Source organism: Tachypleus tridentatus, chromosome 6, assembly GCF_004210375.1.
Source record: "Tachypleus tridentatus isolate NWPU-2018 chromosome 6, ASM421037v1, whole genome shotgun sequence".
In the NCBI taxonomy this organism is placed as follows: Eukaryota; Metazoa; Arthropoda; class Merostomata; order Xiphosura; family Limulidae; genus Tachypleus; species Tachypleus tridentatus.
The window spans coordinates 7,956,351-7,981,691 of NC_134830.1; the positions used below are offsets into that span (position 1 = coordinate 7,956,351).

Sequence of the window (25,341 nt, forward strand, 5' to 3'; positions counted from 1 at the left end):
TATCCACCTGATCTGGCAACAATATATTCTTCTTTCCAAACTACACCCACATAATCTAACAACAATTCTATATTCCTTTCAAACCACACCCACCTAATCTGACAACAATTCTATATTCCTTTCAAACCACACCCACCTAATCTGACAACAATTCTATATTCCTTTCAAACCACACCCACCTAATCTGACAACAATCCTTTTATTCCTCTCAAACCACACCCACATTATCTGACAAAAATCCTTTATTCCTCTCAAACCACACCCACATTATCTGACAAAAATCCTTTATTCCTCTCAAACCTCACCCACCTTATCTGATAACAATATATTATTAAACTCAAATTGCACCAATAAAATATGAAGACTCCATTATTCCCTTAAAACCACACGTATAAGAATTACAGAATCCATCAGAACTGTCCTATCACCTCTATCCGAGTTGTTACCATCCCACCAGATAAGCATTCATTCTACATTCATACATAACCGAACATTATTATTCTAATTAACATCCACACGATTTCAACTGTATTTGTCTTTAAAACTAAGCATAATCCACTTCGAATTAACAAAAGAACAACTTTGACTATTATTTTTCTCCACGCATTTATTTGGTTCCTATGCGACAGAAAGTCTAACAACAGCGTACCGTATTAATACAATTAGTTGGTCAGTGGTGATTAGTTAGGCTTCTATATCAGTTACTTTCGCGTGTTTATATCAGGTCTTTATACTGACTTGGGTAACATTCATTGCATTCGAAGACATATAACATTTCACATTCCACCACCCAAACAGAATTGTTATAATAACCATGCGCCACAAGGAAATGGGGCTATTTTTCTTCACACTCCTGTTACTCCAATTTGAAGTATCCCTTTCTTCAACAGGTGGACAGTCATGACTCTGGGTTTGGTGGTTGTGTCGCCCTCTATCGCACGTGTCTTTGTTAGGACCGATGCACGCAGCGTAAGCCATAGCGTGAGGTATGTAAGTTTGCTCGAACACACCCCTGAAAAGGTGAGACATAGGTCCATGGGCGTATACCGTGACATCTTCCCCTCCGTGTGTGTCCCATCGTCGAGGGACCGCTGACTGTTGCACGTAATTTTTATGTTCTGAAAATATAAGTCACTAAAAATCAACGATAACTATAACGAACTGCTAAATTACATATTTTAATATTCATTATTATATTCCATATATTTTGTAACTTTCAATTTAATCTGATATAATGGCATGTAAATATAGCTTTAAATTAACGTATTTTACGATCATTTTATATCCGAATTTTATTAGTTAAATATTTGATTTCTTCAAACAAAACTGAGACCAAAAATAGGGTTCATTTTGTAGTTTTATATGTCTTGTATTCTCTATATTCATAAACGGAATGCAAATATGTGTTTGTTTTTTTAATTTCGCGGAAAGCTACACGATGGCTATTTGCGCTTGCCGTCCCTAATTTAGCAGTATAAGACTAGATGGAAGGCAGCTAGTCATCATCACACACCGCCAACTCATGGGCTACTGTTTTACCAGCGAATAGTAGGATTGACAGTCATGCTATAACGCCTCCACGGCTGAAAGGGCAAGGATGTGTGGTGACAAGGATTCGAACCTGCGACCTTTAGATTATAAGTCGAGCGCCGTAACCATTTGGCTATGCCTGGGCCAGGAAAGCAAATAATTTAAGATTTTTTAAATTTTTGGAAAAAAGATATATAATTATTAGAATAAAACATTAGGATATTTTAATTCATCAAATAATAAAACAACTATTATAATTTAATTCGCAACGGTTGCTTGAGGTGCATTAATTTGTTGTCCTCCGGTAGAACATCGGTAAGCCTAATCTTATTATAAGAAATTTCATAATGAACTGATACTAAGGTAAGCTTAATTGTACTATAATGTCTTCTAAATTCTTACCAGTGTCGATGCCTGTAAGATTCTGTCTCCCTAACGGGAAATTTCTACTATATCCAGGTCCGTTTGAATACAGAAGAGTCGTGTATGGTAAACTGTCTACATCAGACACGTGGTCATCCGTTCCTAGTTTAGGACAAATATACGTATACAGTATTTTTAAGTAATGACATGCAAGTCAAGATTCGCAACATTTGGTTTAATTTTAATTATATGCTTTCTGTTATTTATTATTCTTGTTTACATTTTTAAGTATTATAATCTTTAACTTATTAATTTCGAATCTTACGTATTTTAATGTATGACATAAAATATAGTGCATTACGATTTATGTAATTTCATAACCGTAAGCCAACATTTAAAACTAACACTAGTTTCAGTTAGTGCTAGCGACGAGAAACACACAATTTCTTTTCTGATTAAATCATGGTGAATTATAACTAAAGTTATGTTTTCAATGGTAAAGTTATCATTTTTCTTTTGGTTAAAAATGAAATTTTTAGAACAAAACGTACAAATCAGGATTAAAACTTTTCCAAACTTCAACTCAAGACAAGTAATGTGCAATTATCGGTATTAAAAATGATGTTTTCTCGAATACGACATTCATACTCGAATTTAACAGTAACATCGAATAACACGAACTTAAGAAACTTTTCAAATCCTTGAAAATTTAATTTTCAAGTACTCCAATTGTTTTTTCATTATTATTTTAAAACTGCAAAATAAAGTTTATTATGTGGGATAAAAAACAATTAGTCAACATAATTTCCTTAAACACATTTTATTTTGTTTGTTTTTTTTGTTGTTATATTCGTCACTCTGTTTTAGTATTGTCACTCAATACAAATCAATTTTACAGAATTATAAGGTAAAATTTCCAAATACCTAAAATTGGATTTCCTCGTTTAGGGTGACCACCAAAAGTAAACACGTGCGAATGATCTGAAGTCACAACAATTAAAGTGTCATCTTCTCTTGTCATCTCTAACGCTTTATTTACAGCGCTCTCTAGTGCCAATGTGTCCGTGAGAGCTCGATAAGCATTGTTAAAGTGGTGGGCATGGTCTATTCGGCCACCTGGTAATAAAATAGAACATTATTTTACTAGACATTATTAGGTCTTTGGTAGGTTTCGTGACTTAGTGCATAACAGTTTAATGTTATGTTACTTTATATTATGAATTAGTTTATGAAAATAATTTAGCAAGCAAAAAAGTGGATAGTTATTTTATATTGTATTCATAGCTTTGGAAATTAAATTTATTAATAGTTATTTTATATTGTATTCGTAGCTTTGGAAATTAAATTTATTAATAGTTATTTTATATTGTATTCATAGCTTTGAAAATTAAATTTATTAATAGTTTTTTATATTGTATTCATAGCTTTGGAAATGAGTACACTGGCCTATTTAGGTAGAGGCTAGATCCAGGGCCCATGGTTTAATGAGGGCCCTTTGATAATTTTATTGTATCATCCATAAAATTACATGAGATGTAGGACTCACAAAAATTATTACTCCGAGCCCACACAACTTTAAATTCGCCACAGAATTAGTAAGCTATTCACGTAATAACCAGTAAAGAAATGTAATAATATTACATAATATTAAATTAGCTAAAGCCATATCATTAAAGTGTGAAAATCGAACACCTTTTACAAACAAAGATTATAAAAAAGTAAACTTACATAATAAGAGAGAGGAAAAAAGAGAAATACACCTTTTATCAAAAATAATTTTAAAAATATATGAAAAAGGGTTAAAGTCGCCTTCGACTAACAAGAATCATAACACAACAGGTCAGTTTCCTTCTCCCAACAGGAAACTGAGGGCGTCTGTAAATTATTACATTAACTGATGATGTAAGATAAACGACCGTAGTTTAATTGTGAACAATACATTAGGTTTGTCTATGGCCAATGGTGTTGGGGCTTGAATGATTTCCAGAGGATAACCGATCTCCGTACACGTACGTACCAGAATTTCCAAACAATGTCCTTAAAATATCTCCAGCTAAACTAATTTACTATGTGTGGTTTCTATTATATTCAAGTGACAAACTGACATCGTGTATAAAGCAAAGGCTAAGTTTACCTTCTACTAACAGGAAAAACCCGTGAGGGTTCCTACGGAGTATTTCAATAGCTTTTTGTGTCATCTCAGCCAAGGAAGGTTCTCCACTAGGACTGCTGTCTCGGTCAGTTTCATAAGTCATGTGCGAGTAGTCAAACAAACCTGCAAGAAAACCAGAACCTAGCAGTTTAATGATAGTTTCACTTCAGTACCGGAATACTAAATAATAATTAAAAAATAGAAGATTCCAGTGGACGTTTGTATTTTTTTGTTTCATCTCAGTTACAGAAGTTGGCTGCAAATTACGATCAACAATGTCTGTCTTGAGCCCTGCTTGTGCATTCTGAGATGTGAATGTCCACCCATTTCATTTTTTGTCGTCCTTTCGTTATCTTTCTTCCGCTTTTCCTTCTAGAATAATTTTTGCATCTTGTTGGACTTTATGTCCAATATGGCTTCATATTTCAGTTGAAGAAATTATTTTTTTATTTAATTGAACTACCCCTTACTTGATCTTTAGAAACTAATCAAATAAACAGAAATTACCTAATAAGTAATCAATTTTCCCAGTATCAACTACTTCAAAGTCCTCTTTCTTCCACACAAAACGATGTCGCAGTTCTCGCACCTCTTTGTCCTTAAGCCACTCTTCAATCAGGTTCCTACCGTCTTCACGTCGTCCTACGTTAGCTGGACTTTCAGGATCTCGTATGCTTTGGGGCAGAAAATGACGACGTCCTCCACCAAGTATTACCTGAAGAACAAACAGTGCAAGTTTAGATTGTTTCAAAAAACAATAGACTAAAGAAATAACCCAAAATAGCAGCGTAACTTGAAATTCGTTTAGGCAGGATTAAAATATCTTATTCTGTGAGACTATTTTCTTTCTTATATTGGTTTATCAAACCAGGCACAAAACTGAAGTCTATACTATGTAAAAACTACACTGGCAAACACCATACCAACAATATTTATAAAATACAATGTGATAACTGCCACGACTTCTATATTGGAAAAACAAGTAGAAAAATGGAAACCAGATTCAAAGAACATAAAAAGTCACCTTCACACGTCTTCGAACACTGCAAGTCAAAAAAACACAACATAACCATGGAAAACACTCAAATACTAAATAAAGAAACAAACATAAACAAACGCAAAATTAAAGAAGCCTTACTTATACAACAACTTAAACCCAAAATAAACCAATATAAAGGAACGCCTTTATACCTATATTAATATAATAAAATAAATAAAATTATATATTCAAACATCTAATACCGCCCTCTACATTCCGACACTCAGTTACACAACCCCTTCCAAACATGTGGTCAGCTTCCGGTCAGTTACCTCTTTATTTCTTTGTGAACCTGACGATGACCGAAGAAGGTCGAAACGTTGTTCGCTCTTCTATGTAAAATATTTTCTCAACCCAAACGAGCCGTTTTTGCATATATATTTCTCGTTTATAATTATTGTTGAGGTTTTCAGTTTTAAGAAGTATAACAATTTATCCTAATTTTTACCTTTACAGTACAGCGGAAAAATAAATATTGTGTGAACGTTTGAATGTGGAAAGATCATTTAGTCACCGTTTTTTAGTTGTTACTTTGAAGACTAATTAGCCAATCATCAATCTGCAGTTGTTACTTTGAGAATACATCAACCAGTTACAGGGCTGTGGTTAATTTAAGTTTATTTCAGCCAATCACAGGTCTGTAGTTGTAGTTGTTAATAAACTTATCCACTGACCAGGTTCATCATGTATCAGTTTCCAAGGTGATGTTATCTTTACACCAAGTATGTTATAAGGTTATTTATTGGTTGGGTTAATTACCCATCATCTATTTTAAGAAGTACGCTCCACAAATAGAGAAATATAAAAGGTTAGTAGATCAGCGAAACTTATATAATGCGTGAAACTGGTTTATATATACTGGCTAGCTTCGTCTCAACCACTCCCTTTGGAATTTTTGCCAATTAGATTCTTATGAAGTATCCTACATTTATGTGGCGGCCAGGTTCATCTTCAACCAGTTGCCTGGCGATGTCTTTACACGTATTGCGGGCATCTTCTGGCATCTTATCATCAGATTCCCAGTATCTGCTGGCGGAATGGGCGTACATGGCTGCTGGGGTGGCATGAGTTACCCTTGTTGTAGTGACCAGCCCAGTAGCTTTACCTACAGGGAGATGAAGTAGGACATTTTCAAAATTTAACAGAATCTAACTTTATTAACATAAAGTGGTTTTTCGCATTTAGCCATTGTCTTATTGTCATGTGACATTCAGAGGTTCATTTATGAAGGTAGTATTTATTATTTTTTAATTTAGCAATGGTTTATGTAGTTATAGATTTTTCAAGTAAACCTAGACTGTGCTTTTTAGGGCATAGTTGTCCATGATTTTGAATCGTAGGACAAGAAGAAACTCAGGAAAAATAATAAGTTAACAGGACCCTTCGACAATTCTTTGGGGATCTTTTATCACAGCAAATAGTTGGGGTTAGCTGTCACACCCACGGCCATAAAGTGTGGAATGCGTTTTTAGGGAAAGTACCGCAAAATACGGGTTCTTGAATTCTAAGGTATGGCATGGAAACCACGCCTGGACTAGTAGAATACTGAGTGTGATAGCTGTTAAGTAAAAAAAACAAACAAACAACAAATTAAAACCAACAATATATTATGTTTATTGTACAATTATCTTTAGTTATTTGACACTATATCTTACCCCCCGAAATCTAACGAAATATAAATCTATTTGGCCTGAGAACTGTAACAAAAACACGTTAACTGCTAATGCTTATTTTTAAACTTCTCTTAACTTGTCTATTGCGACTCGAAATCACAAATGAATAGCACTCGACTCGTAATCTGAGGGTCGCGGGTTCGAATCCTCGTCATATCAAAAATGCTAACTCTTTCATCCGTGGAGGCGTTTAGTGGTGATCAATCCTACTATTCAATGGTAAAAGAGTAGCCGAAGAGTTGGCGGGGATGGTGATGAATAGCTATTTTACACTGCTAAATTAGGGACGGCTAGCGCAGGTAGCCCTCGGGTAGCTTTGCGTGAAATTAAAAAAAAGACAAATATAAGTGAATTAAAAAAGAATATCTCATTTATATTTTTGTCTCCAATTGGTTACCGTTCAATAGTGTTTTCGTTCAGTGCGAGAATACATCACTTGAGTTGGAAGACAAAAAATATATATGAAATGCCATCTATATATATCCAGTATAATAATTTAAAACTTTCAATTTAAACATTCGAAAGTCGATGACATACTGGAAAACTAATAGGCCTAAAACTTTTTATAAAAACAAATTAACTGCAAGTTCGTTTTTCAAATCTCTCTTATTCGATGACATACTGGAAAACCAATAGGCCTGAAACTTGTTATAAAAACTAATTAACTGCAGGTTCGTTTTTCAAATCTCTCTTATTCGATGACATACTAGAAAACTAATTGGTTTAGAACTTGTATATAAAAAAATTAACTACAGGTTTGTTTTTCAAATCTCTCTTATTTGCCTATTTCGCCACTTTTTGTCGATTTTCATGTGATAAACAACAACAAAACATTAAGTAATCCAGATAACAATAACATTGAATTCCATATAATAAAACCAACAAAAAAGACTGATGACAATGAAGTCTACTTTCATGTGAAAAAAAAAAGCAACATACAAGATAGGTAACAATGACTTTGGTTTCCATGAGATAAAAAAGAAGAACAGATAAGAAAGATAACAACGACTTTTATTTTCATGGGATAAAACCAAAGACAAGATAAATAACAATCTTTTCGAATTTCATGTGTTAACAATCAATAACCGATACGTATAATGATGACGTCAAATTTCACGTGATAAAACCAACAAACAATTTGTTGGTTTGTTTGGAATTATACACAAAGCTGTAAAATGGGTTACCTGTGGTTTGCCCACCAGGGGTGTTGAAACCCGGTTTCTAGCGTTGCAAGTCCGCATACATACCGTTGTGCTAGTTGGTGGGATGGAGGTGAAAAAATGGCAAATCAAAGATGTTGGCTTGATGGTTAGGGCACTCGACATTCTCAATATGTGGGTTGTGGGATGAACCCCAGTCACCGAATAAGCTCGCCCTTTCAGCTATGGCGACGTTGTATTGGGATGGTAACCCCAACTATTTCACAGTAAAGAGTGTGCCAAGAGTCGGCGGTGAATGGTATTGACTCTGCCTTTCCTTTACTGCTATGATTTAAAAATTATGAACGGACAGTGCAAATAGCCTTCGAGTAGCTTTGCGCGAAATTCGACAACCAAACCTCTTAAGTTTTTTACGATTTTATATGCTATTTTCTTAGTTTTAATATTTATTTATTTATTTATACCGAAAATACTAACTTTATTTACTGTTGAAGACCATAATAATCAACTACTTGTTCTCTGTGCAACATATTAAAGCTTACCTTCTTGTTGTGTCCAGTCGGTTAAACAAGGGATCCTGGCGGTGATGCTAGATAAACAGTTTTCATAAAGTCCACTGTCATCCAGACCCAGTGTTTCGTAGCGACTTTTAACTCCACTCAGTAAAGCAGTGGCGCAAGCTCCCGAATCTCCCACTTGACTGTCGATGTTGTATGTCTATGTATACAGAGAAGTTGAGATGAGGTGTAACATTCAACCAATGTACAGTGTTACAGCCCTTGTTGGTTATTTTTTTAATGGATTAGCCCGTTTCTAGCTTTTGGTTAAATGCGTTTTTTTTAATGCAAGACCAACAGTTTTCGTGGGAATCTCGAATTATTGTAAATTGAAGACCATATAACCGAAATAAACACAATTAAAAATATAAAGGAATCATATTGAGTGACATAGCACCTCGACTATTTCTTTCTTTTTGTAATACAACTTTAACAGCTTTTCTTTTCTCCTATTAACATAATTTAGATGGCGCGTATGTAGCGCAGAATCTGTGAATGGAGCAGGCTTCGCTTTTGTTCCTCAATGCAAGTCTTCTGTGTCCGTACAACCTAATAAGTGAGTTATTTGTATTTCGAGAAGCACTGTTTTAGAAGTTTTATTTATAGTCTAAACTACAGTCGTTTATTAAATAAAATTAAGCTCCTGGCTTCTAAATAATAGCAATGCGTATTTTAAATTTTTCGACTGAAAAAGACAGTATCTGTGTGTCGTGAAAATACACTTTCTATGAATAATTTGATATACAAGTAATTATATTATTGGAGTCTTTAAAACTTACTGACACTAAGTTAGTCCAAACAGTTACGTGAAACAATGGAATATGTTCGATCAACTTAGTATCTTTATTGCAACAGTAATTATTTAAAAATAGGATTTCTAGAATAATAATGAAAAATCCTAATCGTAGATACCGACATCTGTGTAACCTGTGTTAGGCCTAACGATACTTAAGCCTTTACTAAGTTTGGAATTTATGCACAAAGTTACACCATGGACTTGTCTGTGTTCCGCTCATCACCTGTATCGGTGTGAGCCTGCAGACGTACTGTTGTGCCAATGGGAGGCACTTTATTAAATACGGCTTATATTCGATAAAGAGATGAATTAAAATTCCAAGTTGTGTACGTTGTTTGCTTTAGTTTAGTTAGGGCTAAGCCTTACTGTACTTAGTATCAATAAACAAATTTACAATGTTATTCCACAACCTAACATTAAGGGAGAGCGAGCAGAACTGAAACACCTGCTCTAATTCTCAGATCTGTTGACCAATTAAAAAAACTAAGTTTAAATTGTCGTCCATTTTACAAAAATGAATATGACAATCATATTTTTGAGGTAGGTGTTACAGTAAAAAAATATTATTATTCACCCGTTAAAAGTTAAGTTTAAGGAACTATACTGTGTTTTCTTGTGACTAAGAGAATAGAGCGACTAGTGTTATGAATCAACAAAGTTAGGTATATATCAAACGTTGGTGAAACTCCTGAATCTTTTGTGAATTATTTGCGAGTAAAAAATAGTGATAAACATTTTATGAGATATTATAGTTCTTCCTAGTACCATTTATTCAGTGTTTCACAAAAGCTAAAAAATTTCAAAATATCATAAAAGAAAAAATAGGCATAGCACTTGTGCAACATGACACCATGCTGGAAACAGTAAAGGCAAATCAATACAAGTAGCAAAATATTGAGGGGTATCGAAAATGTACTTGCAAGATACGTAAAGAAATACAACAGTTATCCAAATACCAGACTGGCATCTCATTACACTCAAAGTCAAGTTTTCAATGAAAACGAAAAAACACAAAAAACATTGCAGAATACCTAACAACTGCATCAAAGTTGTTTCATCATCTTATTCCTATCAAAGTGAGACAACAAGCTAATAAACTGGCTCTGAAGAACAAATTCAGAATACCAACAAACTGGATTGAGACAAAGATGGACGGAAATTATTGATTTACAGGCGTTATGCACAGGCATTCAACTCTCTCAGTCCGTTTTTCTGAGACAACAAAATTGATATGCGCATCTGTTTTCAGCAGACATACAGTGAATGACTTTTCAATCTTTTGGAAACACTTATAAGTGATAAGAATGTTGGAAGAAGAATACATCATATGAACGAAGAGTCCAAGGTTTGTAAGAAGGACCAGAAACAAGTGTGTCAAGTGATGTCGTGTGAACTTGTGACAGTTTGGGATATCATTTCTGCAGCACTGTTCCCAGCTCTGATAAGACAAAGGAAAAATACAAAAACATTTTCCTTACTGGTGCTTCTGAAGATTCCTTAGGATTGGTGTCTTAGTCTGGTTGGATGAATAGTAACCTATTCATAAAAGTCATGAAACATTTTATTCTTCCAAGGAAAATCTTGTCATTCTAGTCAACAATAACCATGAGAGCCATCTGCCTGTAGGTGTTCTGGAGTATGCAAAGGACCATGGAGTACATACTATCATGTTGCATCTACACAAAAAATAAAACCCAGACACTAGATCAGTCTCATTTTGGCCCGATTAAGACCTACTTTATGCTGAGGCAAACAGCTCGATGACAGAAAACACTGGCAAATGCATTACAATAAATAAAATGGCACAGTTGATGGATGCTGTATGGATAAAAGCTGCTACTCCAGCCAATATTACTGCTGGCTTCAAAACTTCTGTGAGACATGTCTTTTCAGATGACGATTTCCTTGCATCATCTATCACTAATAAACGTTACATTAACAATAATCAAGATGTTGCAGAACCAGGCCCACTTGTGACAGATACTGTTACATCATTACTAATGACTATGACGAGAAACCAGTCATCACCAAGTCCCTGTTGAGCATATCCATCTGATCACGTGAATAATGAGTTCATACATAAACCTTTTCGTCTGCACAGTTACAACCAGGTCTGAGTTGTGCAACTCGTCACGATGATTAGGTCAATACACAAATGTCTTCATCTGTACAGTCAAACCCCACTTCAGGTCCTACTGTCTTTATTACACTTGAACAAGTTTGGGAATTGCCAAAGGTAAGATGCTGCTATTTATTTAACAGCTTGAATCGGATTTCACAAAAGAAAATCTGAAATTGTTTCATTAGTATTTCGTGTATTGGTAAATTTTGCAGGTTGTTCAGAGAACATTTTATCAGACCGTGGTCGAAAAAAGAAACAAATAGTATTAGCTATAACAACATCAGGAATGAAACATATGAAGAACGAAGCCCAAACCTAGACCAGCAAAAAGGGCAAAACAATACTTCACTAAGAGCCCTTAGAGACAGTTGGCGGTAGAGCCAAATAAAGACAGTCCATCCTCTCATGATGATGATGACAGTAACTCTTGGAAAGACAGTCCATCCTCTGATGATGGTGATGACAGTAACTCTTGGAAAGACAGTCCATCCTCTGATGATGATGACAGTATCTCTTGAAAGACAGTCCATCCTCTGATGATGATGACAGTATCTCTTGAAAGACAGTTCATCCTCTGATGATGATGACGATGACAGTAACTCTTGGAAAGACAGTCCATCCTCTGATGATGGTGATGACAGCAACTCTTGGAAAGACAGTCCATCCTCTGATGATGGTGATGACAGTAACTCTTGGAAAGACAGTCCATCCTCTGATGATGATGACAGTATCTCTTGGAAAGACAGTCCATCCTCTGATGATGATGACAGTATCTCTTGGAAAGACAGTTCATCCTCTGATGATGATGACGATGACAGTAACTCTTGGAAAGACAGTCCATCCTCTGATGATGGTGATGACAGCAACTCTTGGAAAGACAGTCCATCCTCTGATGATGATGATGACAGTATCTCTTGGAAAGACAGTCCATCCTCCGATGATGATGACAGTATCACTTGGAAAGACAGTCCATCGTCTGATGATGATGATGATGACAGTAACTCTTGAAAGACAGTCCATCCTCTGATGATGATGACAGTAACTCTTGGAAAGACAGTCCATCCTCTGATGATGATGATGACAGTATCTCTTGGAAAGACAGTCCATCCTCCGATGATGATGACAGTATCACTTGGAAAGACAGTCCATCGTCTGATGATGATGATGATGACAGTAACTCTTGGAAAGACAGTCCATCCTCTGATGATGATGACAGTAACTCTTGGAAAGACAGTCCATCCTCTGATGATGATGACAGTATCTCTTGGAAAGACAGTCCATCCTCTGATGATGATGACAGTATCTCTTGGAAAGACAGTTCATCCTCTGATGATGATGACGATGACAGTAACTCTTGGAAAGACAGTCCATCCTCTGATGATGGTGATGACAGCAACTCTTGGAAAGACAGTCCATCCTCTGATGATGATGATGACAGTATCTCTTGGAAAGACAGTACATCCTCTGATGATGATGACAGTAACTCTTGGAAAGACAGTCCACCCTCTGATGATGATGACGATGACAGTAACTCTTGGAAAGACAGTTCATCCTCTGATGATGATGACAGTATCTCTTGGAAAGACAGTCCATCCTCTGATGATGATGATGATGACAGTAACTCTTGGAAAGACAGTCCATCCTCTCATGATGATGACAGTATCTCTTGGAAAGACAGTCCATCCTCTGATGATGATGATGATGATGACAGTAACTCTTGGAAAGACAGTCCATCCTCTGATGATGATGACGATGACAGTAACTCTTGGAAAGACAGTCCATCCTCTCATGATGATGATGATGACAGTAACTCTTGGAAAGACAGTCCATCCTCTCATGATGATGATGACAGTAACTCTTGGAAAGACAGTCCATATTCTGATGATGATGACAGTATCTCTTGGAAAGACAGTCCATCCTCTGATGATGATGACGATGACAGTAACTCTTGAAAGACAGTTCATCCTCTGATGATGATGACAGTATCTCTTGGAAGACAGTCCATCCTCTGATGATGATGATGATGACAGTAACTCTTGGAAAGACAGTCCATCCTCTCATGACGATGATGACAGTAACTCTTGGAAAGACAGTCCATCCTCTGATGATGATGACAGTATCTCTTGGAAAGACAGTCCATCCTCTGATGATGATGACGATGACAGTAACTCTTGGAAAGACAGTTCATCCTCTGATGATGATGACAGTATCTCTTGGAAAGACAGTCCATCCTCTGATGATGATGATGATGACAGTAACTCTTGGAAAGACAGTCCATCCTCTGATGATGATGACAGTATCTCTTGGAAAGACAGTCCATCCTCTGATGATGATGACAGTATCTCTTGAAAGACAGTCCATCCTCTGATGATGATGACGATGACAGTAACTCTTGGAAAGACAGTCCATCCTCTGATGATGATGACAGTATCTCTTGGAAAGACAGTCCATCCTCTGATGATGATGACAGTATCTCTTGGAAAGACAGTCCATCCTCTGATGATGATGACAGTATCTCTTGGAAAGACAGTCCATCCTCTGATGATGATGATGATGACAGTAACTCTTGGAAAGACAGTCCATCCTCTCATGACGATGATGATGACAGTAACTCTTGGAAAGACAGTCCATCCTCTCATGATGATGATGACAGTATCTCTTGGAAAGACAGTCCATCCTCTGATGATGGTGATGACAGTAACTCTTGGATAGACAGTCCATCCTCTGATGATGGTGATGACAGTAACTCTTGGAAAGACAGTCCATCCTCTCATGATGATGACAGTATCTCTTGGAAAGACAGTCCATCCTCTGATGATGATGATGACAGCAACTCTTGGAAAGACAGTCCATCCTCTCATGACGATGATGATGACAGTAACTCTTGGAAAGACAGTCCATCCTCTGATGATGATGATGACAGTATCTCTTGGAAAGACAGTCCATCCTCTCATGATGGTGATGATGACAGTAACTCTTGGAAAGACAGTCCATCCTCTGATGATGGTGATGACAGTAACTCTTGGAAAGACAGTCCATCCTCTCATGATGATGACAGTATCTCTTGGAAAGACAGTCCATCCTCTGATGATGATGACAGTAACTCTTGGAAAGACAGTCCATCTTCTGATGATGATGATGATGACAGTTACTCTTGGAAAGACAGTCCATCCTCTGATGATGGTGATGACAGCAACTCTTGGAAAGACAGTCCATCCTCTCATGATGATGATGACAGTATCTCTTTTGTGAATAGTGATGATAACAATGATGGGGAGACAGAACAAACAACAAGTTTACAGTTAGGAAATTGTGATTACAACAACCTTACGACTCACAGCTATATGTTTGCTGAAATGGAAATACAGAAAAGTCGTAAACCAGTTTATTATGTGGGAAAAGTGCTGTCAGAATTTGATAAAGATGGTGACTGTGAGGTATAATTTCTAAGAAAACATAGAAAGTTAGCAAATATGTTTTAAAACCGAGAGCTCAAGATAAGGAAACAGTCAGGAAAGACCGAATCAAACTAGTCATGCCAAAACCAGTGGCCAAAGGCACAAGGAATGAACTAAACTTTCAAGTCAGTTTTGGAAATATCCTTGTTCGTTCAAAGTTAGAAAAGTTGATGCAGTTGACAAACATCCCGACAAAGTTATTTTTATTGAAATGTTTAATGGTGACAAAGTATAATATTAAAGTTTTATTGCAGCTACGTATGTTGTGTAACAGACAACGATAAGTTAGATGTAAATAAGCTGAGGAAACTGTTGATTATTTTGTGTAACAAATATTGCCTTGGATTATTTACTTATAATTCTGTTTAATATTATTCCATTTATATTCTATCACAGTACCATGTTATTTATAAGCATTATTTAATATGTTATGTCAGATGTGTTTATTCGTTTGCTTTATATACGTACAATTAGGATGTTCTCTATATTTTCATTCAGATAGTGTTTATCAATATAACTCTGTATTGTGACGTTTCATTCCAAACCTGTTTACATTTATCTAATGGTATAATTACATGAGAATTACTTGTTCCTTTCAGATAATATGTCTTTACAAATAAACAGCAAATCCTTTATGATTACATGTACCTGGATATGGAGTAATTGTATTTTATGAAATCTTTTATGTTTATGTCTCATTTCTCCCTCATAAGTTTCAGTTCACCCCAAAACTAAGCACCTTGTAAACTATGTAATAATTCCAAATATAAATATAAAGTAATAATCATGAACATTTGCCCAATTTCAGAATTTCCTAAACTTTCTAATTCAAGTTAAACAATTGTCCATCTTTAATAGCTGGATCTTGACAAAGACAAAGAAAACAGACGTGTTCTACCCGCTCTCCCCTACAACTTTTTCCAAACTTTGAAATTTCTTTTACAAAATTTATACTAAATTACATTTACATCAGTGTTTTGTTTGCATCTAATGAGTCTCCGGATTTACAACGCTAAAATCAGGGTTCGATTCCCTCGGTGGGCTGAGCAGATAGCCCTTTGTGGCTTTGCTATACGAAAACACCCACACCCACATGCATCTAATGAAATTAAGTACATGTGCATTTAGGTAGTAAAGTGCGCGCGCATAAATATAGGACGGACAAAACTAAGTACTATTGCAATAGGTTACATTATTCCATTTCACGATACTTTAAAAAACAATGACGCAATAAAGATACATTCCACATGATTTTCAAAAACCACGTGGTTGAGTGACGATTTCGTAATTAGAAATTACTAAGAGTATTGTTTTAACTTTTTTATGGTAAGTGCTTAAAACCATGGATGCATGCCTATGCAACTCATTAAATAATTAAGAACTTATTAAACAACCCCAGTGCCTCACCACTAACACTGCCCATTGATGAAACCAGAAGTGACATATGAGGGGCACTTCCCCTTCAAGTGTGAAAATGGCTCCGATTAGCACTTGAGAGGTATTTCTACTCAGGCTGTATTAACATATATCACAAATTAGGTCAAACAGTTGGGTCCACAGATGAATTGGGGGACCACGCAATATTAGTATTTTATGCCCCCCCCCAAAGCCTGTTGTGAAATGGTGCTCCCAAACGAGAGTAGCTTGAAACCGTCCAACACATAAGTGGATTGTTTAATTACTTTCAAGACATGTATGTTTATTTGTTTGTCTATAGTGGTTTACAAACGCCTATCCTATTCCAGATCTCACCTTCGCCAATGCTACGTGTTCAAACTTGTCGAAAGCTAGGCTGGTTTCTTCCCCGGACTGACCACGATGTTGACCACGTAAAATGCGGGCAGCTGTGATAGTGGTCAGTCCCATTCCATCGCCAACAAATAAAATTATGTTTTTGGCAACATTATAATTCCGCTCATGTTTCAGGTTACGAAGAAGGTTTCCCTTTGACTTCTGATACCAGTGCCATCTATCTATAAAAGAAGAAAACAAAAGTAACATCGATTAGTAGCTCCTTTACCAACTTTAATAAGCGCATGTAATAATAAACTGTAAACTTTTGTCAATGAAGTTAGAAAGAAAATTACTTTGAATCTTCAGATGATAATTAATTTTAAAATTTCAGTCAACTTTTCGCCAATGATCAGGATTACTAGTACAAAAACGTGACTATTAGCACTGATGAAGCCACAATGGCGAAACGTTGACTGAAACAGAAAGTTATTATTATTTAATCCAAATTGTCTAAATATATCAAGTATGCATTATAAATTAAAAAAAAATTGCAACATAAAAAGGGACATAATTTTTATTATATTTCAAAGTGAAAATTATTTAATTTCTACAATACATTAATGAAAATTACATCGAACATCAAAAGACAAGTCAGTAGGCCTAGCTTCAAAACACGTAAAAAATTAATCAAATATTGTATTAAACAATAACTGACATCTGTCTAAGTTTTCTAGAGGTACTGGGAGAGATTGAATAAAATGTTTAAAATGTTCTAAATTTAGGAACGCTGCTAAACAAGTTTTTACACGTGAGTTTTTTTGTTTCAGAATTTCGTGAAAAGATACACAAGGTTTATCTGCACATAATTGTCTCTAATTTCTCTGCGACAGGCCAGAAGGAAGGAAGTTTGTCGTCAGTATTCACTGTTAGTTCTTGAATTAATCTTGTTTGATCGAATAGTGGGATCTTTACTGTTCTAACGTGAACATCACAGCCAGGGTGAATATACTATCATTCCCATCCAACTGTGCCACAGAAAACTGGGATTAAACACAAATTTTGAGACAAAAGGGACACGAACCAAGAATCATCAGATATATAATCTGGGCATGATAATCAGTAAGCCACGTCCAGTCCAACATATTTAACAATGGCGTCATTTTTGAAGCAATGGATGTGTTTCCATAGTTACGATTTTGCTGTCTGTCTCGATAATTACGGTTCTTCTGTTTGTCACCAAGACACTATCATGCAGCCAGCGACTCTTAGACATTCTAAATCTTGTTATAATCCCCAAATCAATCCTACCTTTCTACCGGAACTTTTCTACACATTCCACTGTGTCTAGTGACTATTTCTCTATCTCTTTTACTCTACAAATTAACGGACAAGCCATATATCCCTGTAGCTCCCAACAATTACATAATAATCGACTGAAACAATTTTAACACTTCACTACACACCTTAGACACTTACCTAATTCATAACTAAGGCATCATTTAAAGGTCACCAAGATATTTGGGTAGAAAAGGTCACGAAAGTCATTACTCAAGCAACACAAAAGACAACCCCCACAAAATAAAGTGGCAATACACAACACTGGAAACTTTACCCAGAAAAAATAACTGAATTAAAAAAAAACGCCCAAGAAGAAGTTTCATGGAAAGCACGAGGCACATTATGAAACCACAAATAAACAGAATACACACACTATTTAACGGGAGAAAAATAGTACTGGCTAAAAATGTTGTTAACAAACTAAGTTACTTTCAAAATTAACCACAATAATTTTAGAATCAATTTAAATCTTTAACATCTGAGAGAAACAACAACCAGTTATATCATCATATTAAATATAACAACATCACCACCAAAACAGACACTGATAAGGTGGAATTAACAACCGAATACTTCCAAAATTATTTTTCAAACATCGAATCTCCTCTACAATCAAAACAAAAAGTTCACAGTCATATAACCTCTCAACCCAAACTATTCAGCCCGATATTCCACACGTCCATTGAATCACAAACATCACAGGTCTTCCCTTACTTATTCAATACAAACGTCCCTGCAGGTTAACCTGAAACAAATCTTAGGTCACTAAAATGGTCACTAGCCATGGTGGTATTTGTAACATAATATTAAAAAAAACAACAGAAAAACGGATCGAACAACTCATTAACTGCATTTAGCTAACATTATGAATCTATTACTTTTATCAGGCTATAGTCTGGAATCTTGGGGAAAATCTGTCGTCACAAATTTTTCTATATTTAGTGCAAATAATCCCAATCCGTAATCTTCAGACCGATTAGTCTAAGAAGCTGTTTAGGTAAGTTACTTGAACGCATAGTGTCACAAAAACTACTGGTTTATTATGATAACAACAACCAAACATCCAACTATCGTCCTGTAAAAGCATAGAAACTGTAGACCATCGAACCAGACTAACTGAATCTCTTCACAATGCATTTAACAGTAACCAAGCTGCTCGATCTGTATTCCTAGACGTAAAGAAAGTATTTCACTGTGACTGGCACAATGTTGTTAGACACCACTTATAAAATATGAAAGTGAATAACACAGTACTTAGATGGACATCTAATTTCCTTAGTGATCAAGCAACCACAGTTAAAGCTAACAACACCATCTCGAAATCATTTGACATTACTGCTATATAAATAAAATACGGGTGTCAGGTCATCTTCAACATGTCTAGTACAATCCAAAACAAACTATAACCTCAACAGTCCTTAAATTAGCCCTAAGACTTCTTAAGTTTGTTCGTACAAGTTACTTACATAAAACACACAATATACAAACAATAAACGAAAAATTAAGAAAATTAGCATTCAAATACAACAGTAAATCAGAGAAAAGAAACCCCCTAACTGCCACCCTCTACACAATGATAAGTATCTCGTACGAAACGTCTCCGTACAATGAATTATTTGCTATGAAATAAACTTGAATTCACCCTAAAGTCGTTTCTAACCCATTCAAGTTGTTCCATTTTTAGTTCTTGGCACAGGACAGGTAGATTTTTCGGCTTCCGTTTGTGAAAGTGGGTTTTCTCGGGGATCTACCCTTCCACCCATAAACAAATTCCCAGACACGCTTGGATTTTTTTTATGCTAACCATAGCATTGGATTTATAAATCCCAACTATTATGTTTACAGAGTGTTTACCAAAATATGCTTTGTACAAACACTGTCCTGTTATTCCTTCTCATCAGTTTTGGTCTTCTCTATGCCTTCTGGACTCCAGAACATCTCGCATATCTCCATACCAACTGGACTTCAGAACATCTGGCATATCTCCATACCAACTGGACTCCAGAACATCTGGCATATCTCCATACCAACTGGACTTCAGAACATCTGGCATGTATCCATACCAACCAAATTATCAGATATAAATTAACTCTGAGATTTCATTTAGCCTCACCATCTTACCAAAATTTTCTTTTTCGTGAGCAGGATATTAATATTCCTAATCACTTCAGTTTAGGAAAGTTTATCTAAAAACTAAATACCTGCAACTGTTTCTTCGAGGTTTTTTTCCACAGTTACGTTTTTGCTGTTTGTCTTCATATATACGGTTTTGCTATTTGTCTCTATAGTTGCAGTTTTGCTGTTTGTCTCAGCAGTTACTGTTTTGCTGTTTGTCTCCATAGTTACGATTTTGCTGTTTGTCTCCATAGTTACAGTTGTGCTGTTTGTCTCAGCAGTTACAGTTTTGCTGTCTCTCTACATAGTTACAGTTGTGCTGTTTGTCTCAGCAGTTACTGTTTTGCTGTTTGTCTCCATAGTTACAGTTTTGCTACTTATCTCCACAGTTACGATTTTGCTGTTTGTCTCCATAGTTACATCTTTTCTAGCGTATAGGCCTGATTTAAATTATCTGCCTACACAAGAGATATGGAACATTTCTTTTACATAAAAAGGAAATTAGGTGCTAGGTAGTCATCTGAGAAGTCAAACAGGGTGAAATAATATGAAAGGTATCCTCATAACCACGGTAAGGTTTTGTTTAAGAGAATCACAAGGGGTGGGGTTTCGTGTGGTACTTCAGTATGAATTCAAAAAAGGTTTCACACTGAACGTCGCTTTCCGCCTCTTTCTGTGACCTACAGTCACAGCCAAAGATGACCGCATGTTCATTGTTAACTGGAAAATGATTCAATGCAGATGGCGACCACGTGCGTTTGTTTAATTTGAGGAACCCTCAAGTTCCAACGGCGTGTGCGACTAAAAAAAAAAAAAACTAACAGTTTCTTTCAATAACATCGTAATAGAAATTCACCACTGTTTACATTGTTGGGGTGGGGGTCAAAGAAGCACGAGACCCAGCAGACCCAGACCTCGCTAGAAGTCACACTGGAGCATGCAATTAAACCGAGGTCAAGCCTATTACCATGTAGTGATAATAATAATAAACAAATTTCACAAGACCTTAAAGTCTTCTCTACATTTCCACTTCTGATACGATAACATGGAGAACAAGTTATGAAAAACACTAGCACTTGTGTAATTCTTCATCTAAAAAAGTTTTAAATTGAAGTCACCAACAAATGTTAAAAAAAACATGAGGGGCGTTTCTCGTGCGTGTTTGTATGTATTGGAATAAAACTGGTACACAGCTATTATGTGTATAACTATGTCTCTTTTTTACAAAGGGTAATTAAATACAGAGAATTTTTTATTGTTGAAGGTGTTAGTTTTGAAATCTGGGTCGTGTTTATTTAAAACATTAATTATAATAGATGTTTTATGAACATAAGGTGATTTTTCGGGAGGTGCCAATACGCACATGATAACTCTGATATAAACTAACACCCTCGAGTACACGATGTTTAAATAGTATCAGGTGTATAAACAGCAGAAAACATGAAGTGTATTTTACAGCTTCAAAGAAATCTGGAGTTGTTAACAGACATGGCATAGCTTCTGGAGTTGATAACACAGGACTAGCTTAGCTTCTAGTGTTGATAATGTAGAAGTTGCATACCTTTTGGAGTTGTTAACATAAAAGGGAAATACCTTCAGTAGTTGATAACATAAAGGTGATGTAACCATAAGAGTTGGTTATATACAAGGGGCATAACTTTTAGTCTTGATACTATAAAAGTGGCATAGCTTCTAGTGTTAATGACGTAAAAGTGACATAGATTCTAGTGTTAATAATATAGAATTGGCATAACTTCTAGTGTTAATAATATAGAATTGGCATAGATTCTAGTGTTAATAATATAGAATTGGCATAACTTCTAGTGTTAATAATATGGAATTGGCATAGATTCTAGTGTTAATAATATAGAATTGGCATAGATTCTAGTGTTAATAATATAGAATTGGCATAACTTCTAGTGTTAATAATATAGAATTGACATAACTTCTGGAGTAGATAACAGAAGAGAACTAACTTCAGTAGTTGATAAAATACAGGTGATGTAACCTTAGGAATTGGTAACATGGAAATGACGTGGTTTCTGAAGTTGGTAACATAGAATTGGTATAGCTCCTGGAGTTGATCACATACATAGTGGTGACATAACGTCAGGAGTTGATAACATAGAGTTGACACTAGTAGTTGATAACATAAAAGTGGCATAGCTTCTAGTGTTGGTAACGTAAAAGTGGCATAGCTTCTAGTGTTGGTAACATAAAAGTGGCATAGCTTCTAGTGTTGGTAACATAAAAGTGGCATAGCTTTTAGTGTTGGTAACGTAGTGATAGTTGATAACACAAAAATTACATAAGTTCTGGAGTTGATGACATAATGGTGACATAACGTTAGGAGTTGATAACATAGACGTGGTTTGGTTTGAATATCGCGCAAGTCTATTTGCAAGTCTAGCCGTCCCTAATTTAGCAGTGTAAGGCTAGAGCGAAGGTAGCTCGTCATCACCACCCACCGCCAACTCTTGGGATATGCTTTTTACCAACGAATAGTGGGATTGATTGTAACATTATAACGCTCCCACCATTGAAAGGGCGAGCATAGTTGGTGTGACACGGATTCGAACCCGTGACCCTCAGATTACGAGTCGAGTGTCTTAACTATCTGGCCACGTCGGGCTAACATAGAGGTGATATTAGGAGTTGATAACACAGAGGTGACATAGCGCTAGGAATTGGTAACATGTGAGTGACATAACTTTAGGAGTTGATATCATAGAGTGACGTAAAGATTTTTTCAATCCACTTTCATGTAACTTAAAAATGACATTTTTGCCCAACTTAGTCCAGAAACATTTTGTGAATCTGATTTGTTTGTTTGTTTGTTTGGGAATTTCGCACAAAGCTACTCGAGGGCTATCTGTGCTAGCCGTTCCTAATTTAGCAGTGTAAGACTAGAGGGAAGGCAGCTAGTTATCACTACCCACCGCCAACTCTTGGGCTACTCTTTTACCAACGAATAGTGGGATTGACCGTCACATTATACACCCCCACGGCTGGGAGGGCGAGCATGTTTAGCGCGACGCGGGCGCGAACCCGCGAATTACGAGTCGCACGCCTTACGCGCTAGGCCATGCCGGGCCTTGTGAATCTGAGATGGAATACTCGGGTAAGTCGTAACTAACATGTATATATAGTAGAATGTGGTTTAACACATCGACCTTGCTTCCCTGTTCCACGCGCCAGGTGACATGCTGCTATTTCCATCCTAACATAATGTGTTATCTAGAAATAATAAATACCATAACTACTTGACATCAGTAAATCATAAGACAGAAATATCTGACGGTTTCCAGCACTGGCATTCAGTGTATATATAAATACGAGTTGGAGCAAGATATACTCAGCTACACTGTCTGTTTTTCTATCTAATTGTTTTCTTTATTTTTCTAGATCGGTTATGAATTTTGGAATAAGTTAAGATTTTGAATAATGCTTCTAAGTTCTATTTATTTACTAAACTGTTGTTGTTTATTTGAAGATACATTAATGGTTACTTAGGAATAATTAGTGACCAAATATCAACATCTTCTGATCAAAACAAAGTTGCTGCGTAGATCAGAACTTGAGATTAGTTGAGTAAATAAACTTACTGAGCCAGTTTGTTATAACACTCTGTCTAGGAGCATGTAATAGCTTAAGGCGTTTAATGATTATAATGGGACTTCCGATGTTCATTGGCTGGTAATCTTCGCTGCTATCGATATCCCTGGCCGTAATCCTATTAATGCCTCTAAAAGATCAGCTTGCTTAAAAGATTTGGGTTGATTCTAAATTTATATTCAAGAGTGATACTTTAAAGTAATTATCATAATAAATAGAAAATAATGAATAATTAATACTGTTGTGAACTATATTTTCAATTTTGTAATTTAGATGTTAGATAGAGGGCGCATGACATTAAGGTCAAATAAGTTTAAAACATAGTCGTAGAATATCTGGAATATTTGTGAATATTAGTGATCGAGAGATTCTGCAGAATGTATAGAGAGAAAAAGAAGAAAGTTTACTTTATGAACACGAGAAATACTGAGTTAGTTTTTCAGTTGCCAGTGACGTATGTATTTCTCAGTTTGTTCAGTGATTGTAAAATTATTGAAGGTATTGAGGTCGATGTATTAGGTACTAGACCGATTAGCCGTGAACTTGTACAGGGTGCTCAGAAAGTGACTGTGCAGTTTTGTAATCATATTTTATTTAGTCTATTTCAAGCCAGCAACTGATAGTGGTGTTTAGAAACAAAATAAGAAGGATCCAAGCCTGTATTGATGCCAGTGGGGGTCACTTTCAACATTGTTTATAATTGTCATTCATACTTACCTCCTGTATTCTATATTGAAACATGTCTGTTAATAAATATATAAGTGCACAGTGACTTTCTGAACACCCTGTAGAAATGTAATAAGCAACTTGGAAAATGGTACTTACCTTGGCAGTAAGCTGATTGGTTCAACATACACGCAACGATCCATATCAGAACATAACGCTTATAGATGGAGACAGAAATTTCGTAGTCGTTCAAAGCGCACATTTTAATTTCCTATAAGTAAGAACCTTTCTCTGATTCCTTTTCCTCAGTACCACTGCTGTAGTTGTGAAATGTCCAATTATTAATTATACACGTTAAGGTGGCAGCAGAAACTAGGGTTTAATTAGATTCATTCGGGTTTCGAATCAACGCTTGTTTCATCACACCTCCTAGCGATTTGACTAGAATATCGAAAACATTACACGAGTGACTCGTTCTAGTGTGTCGTTTATACGGGGACTCTCATGCATCAGTTGATTCTTGAATATCTCGGTTTGTGATTAGCCTGTGATAATTTTGAGAATATCTCGTAGGTTGATCGTTTGTATCAACTCCAAAAAATATACCTCTTTCAGAACTGGGACATTTGACGTGTCTGTCATTTGTTGATACAATTTTCTATTTGTTCAAATCATTACTGAAAATAACAATAGAGACACTTAATTTCTTATGTGCCTGTCGAGGCGTGAGAGTTACTTTACTTAAATGTTATACATTTCAGTTAAAGGTACAGTTTTAGGTTTACAATTTGCAATAAGCTACATTTTAACAGCTCTATACAACTTGTTATTACTGCACAACGTGTCAGTGTCACAGATTAATAATCGTCAGTTTCCGCACGATACTTAAAATGTAGCGCACTCGTTACCACATATCAATTCTACAAAAGTAGACACGTCTTTTTTTTCCTCATTAGATCCCACGATAGATGTGCCACTATTTCCAAAGCGTTCGATCTTCAGGGATGGGAAACAGAGGCTGGA

At 35.9% G+C, this 25,341-nt stretch overlaps 1 protein-coding gene across 2 annotated transcripts; it reads right to left on the reverse strand.

Annotated features, from left to right (window-relative positions):
• Positions 1-589: 589 nt before the first annotated feature.
• Positions 590-25,203, reverse strand: LOC143251891 (alkaline phosphatase-like). 2 transcript variants are annotated; one of them, XM_076503224.1, is made up of 9 exons: positions 24,478-25,203; positions 16,603-16,823; positions 8,460-8,634; positions 6,011-6,189; positions 4,553-4,760; positions 4,028-4,168; positions 2,818-3,009; positions 1,933-2,055; positions 590-1,118 (listed from the first exon to the last, which is right to left on the reverse strand). In XM_076503224.1, exons 1-9 carry the CDS (start codon positions 24,578-24,580, stop codon positions 721-723), a joined length of 1,740 nt encoding a protein of 579 aa, XP_076359339.1. In that variant the 5' UTR covers positions 24,581-25,203; the 3' UTR covers positions 590-720. The 2 variants fall into 2 exon arrangements, with proteins under 2 accessions (XP_076359339.1, XP_076359340.1); XM_076503225.1 differs by lacking the exon at positions 24,478-25,203 and adding an exon at positions 22,014-23,089.
• Positions 25,204-25,341: the final 138 nt, after the last annotated feature.

What these genes read in the sequence shown, in the direction of transcription:
- LOC143251891 (XM_076503224.1), bottom strand. Translation starts at nt 24,580, where the DNA reads ATGTGCGCTTTGAACGACTACGAAATTTCTGTCTCCATCTATAAGCGT. An exon ending in GAAAATTGATTACTTATTAG is followed by an intron (nt 4,169 to 4,552) that starts GTAATTTCTGTT and finishes GTTTTCTTGCAG; the next exon opens with GTTTGTTTGACTACTCGCAC. An exon ending in TCTTACAGGCATCGACACTG is followed by an intron (nt 1,119 to 1,932) that starts GTAAGAATTTAG and finishes TTATATTTTCAG; the next exon opens with AACATAAAAATTACGTGCAA.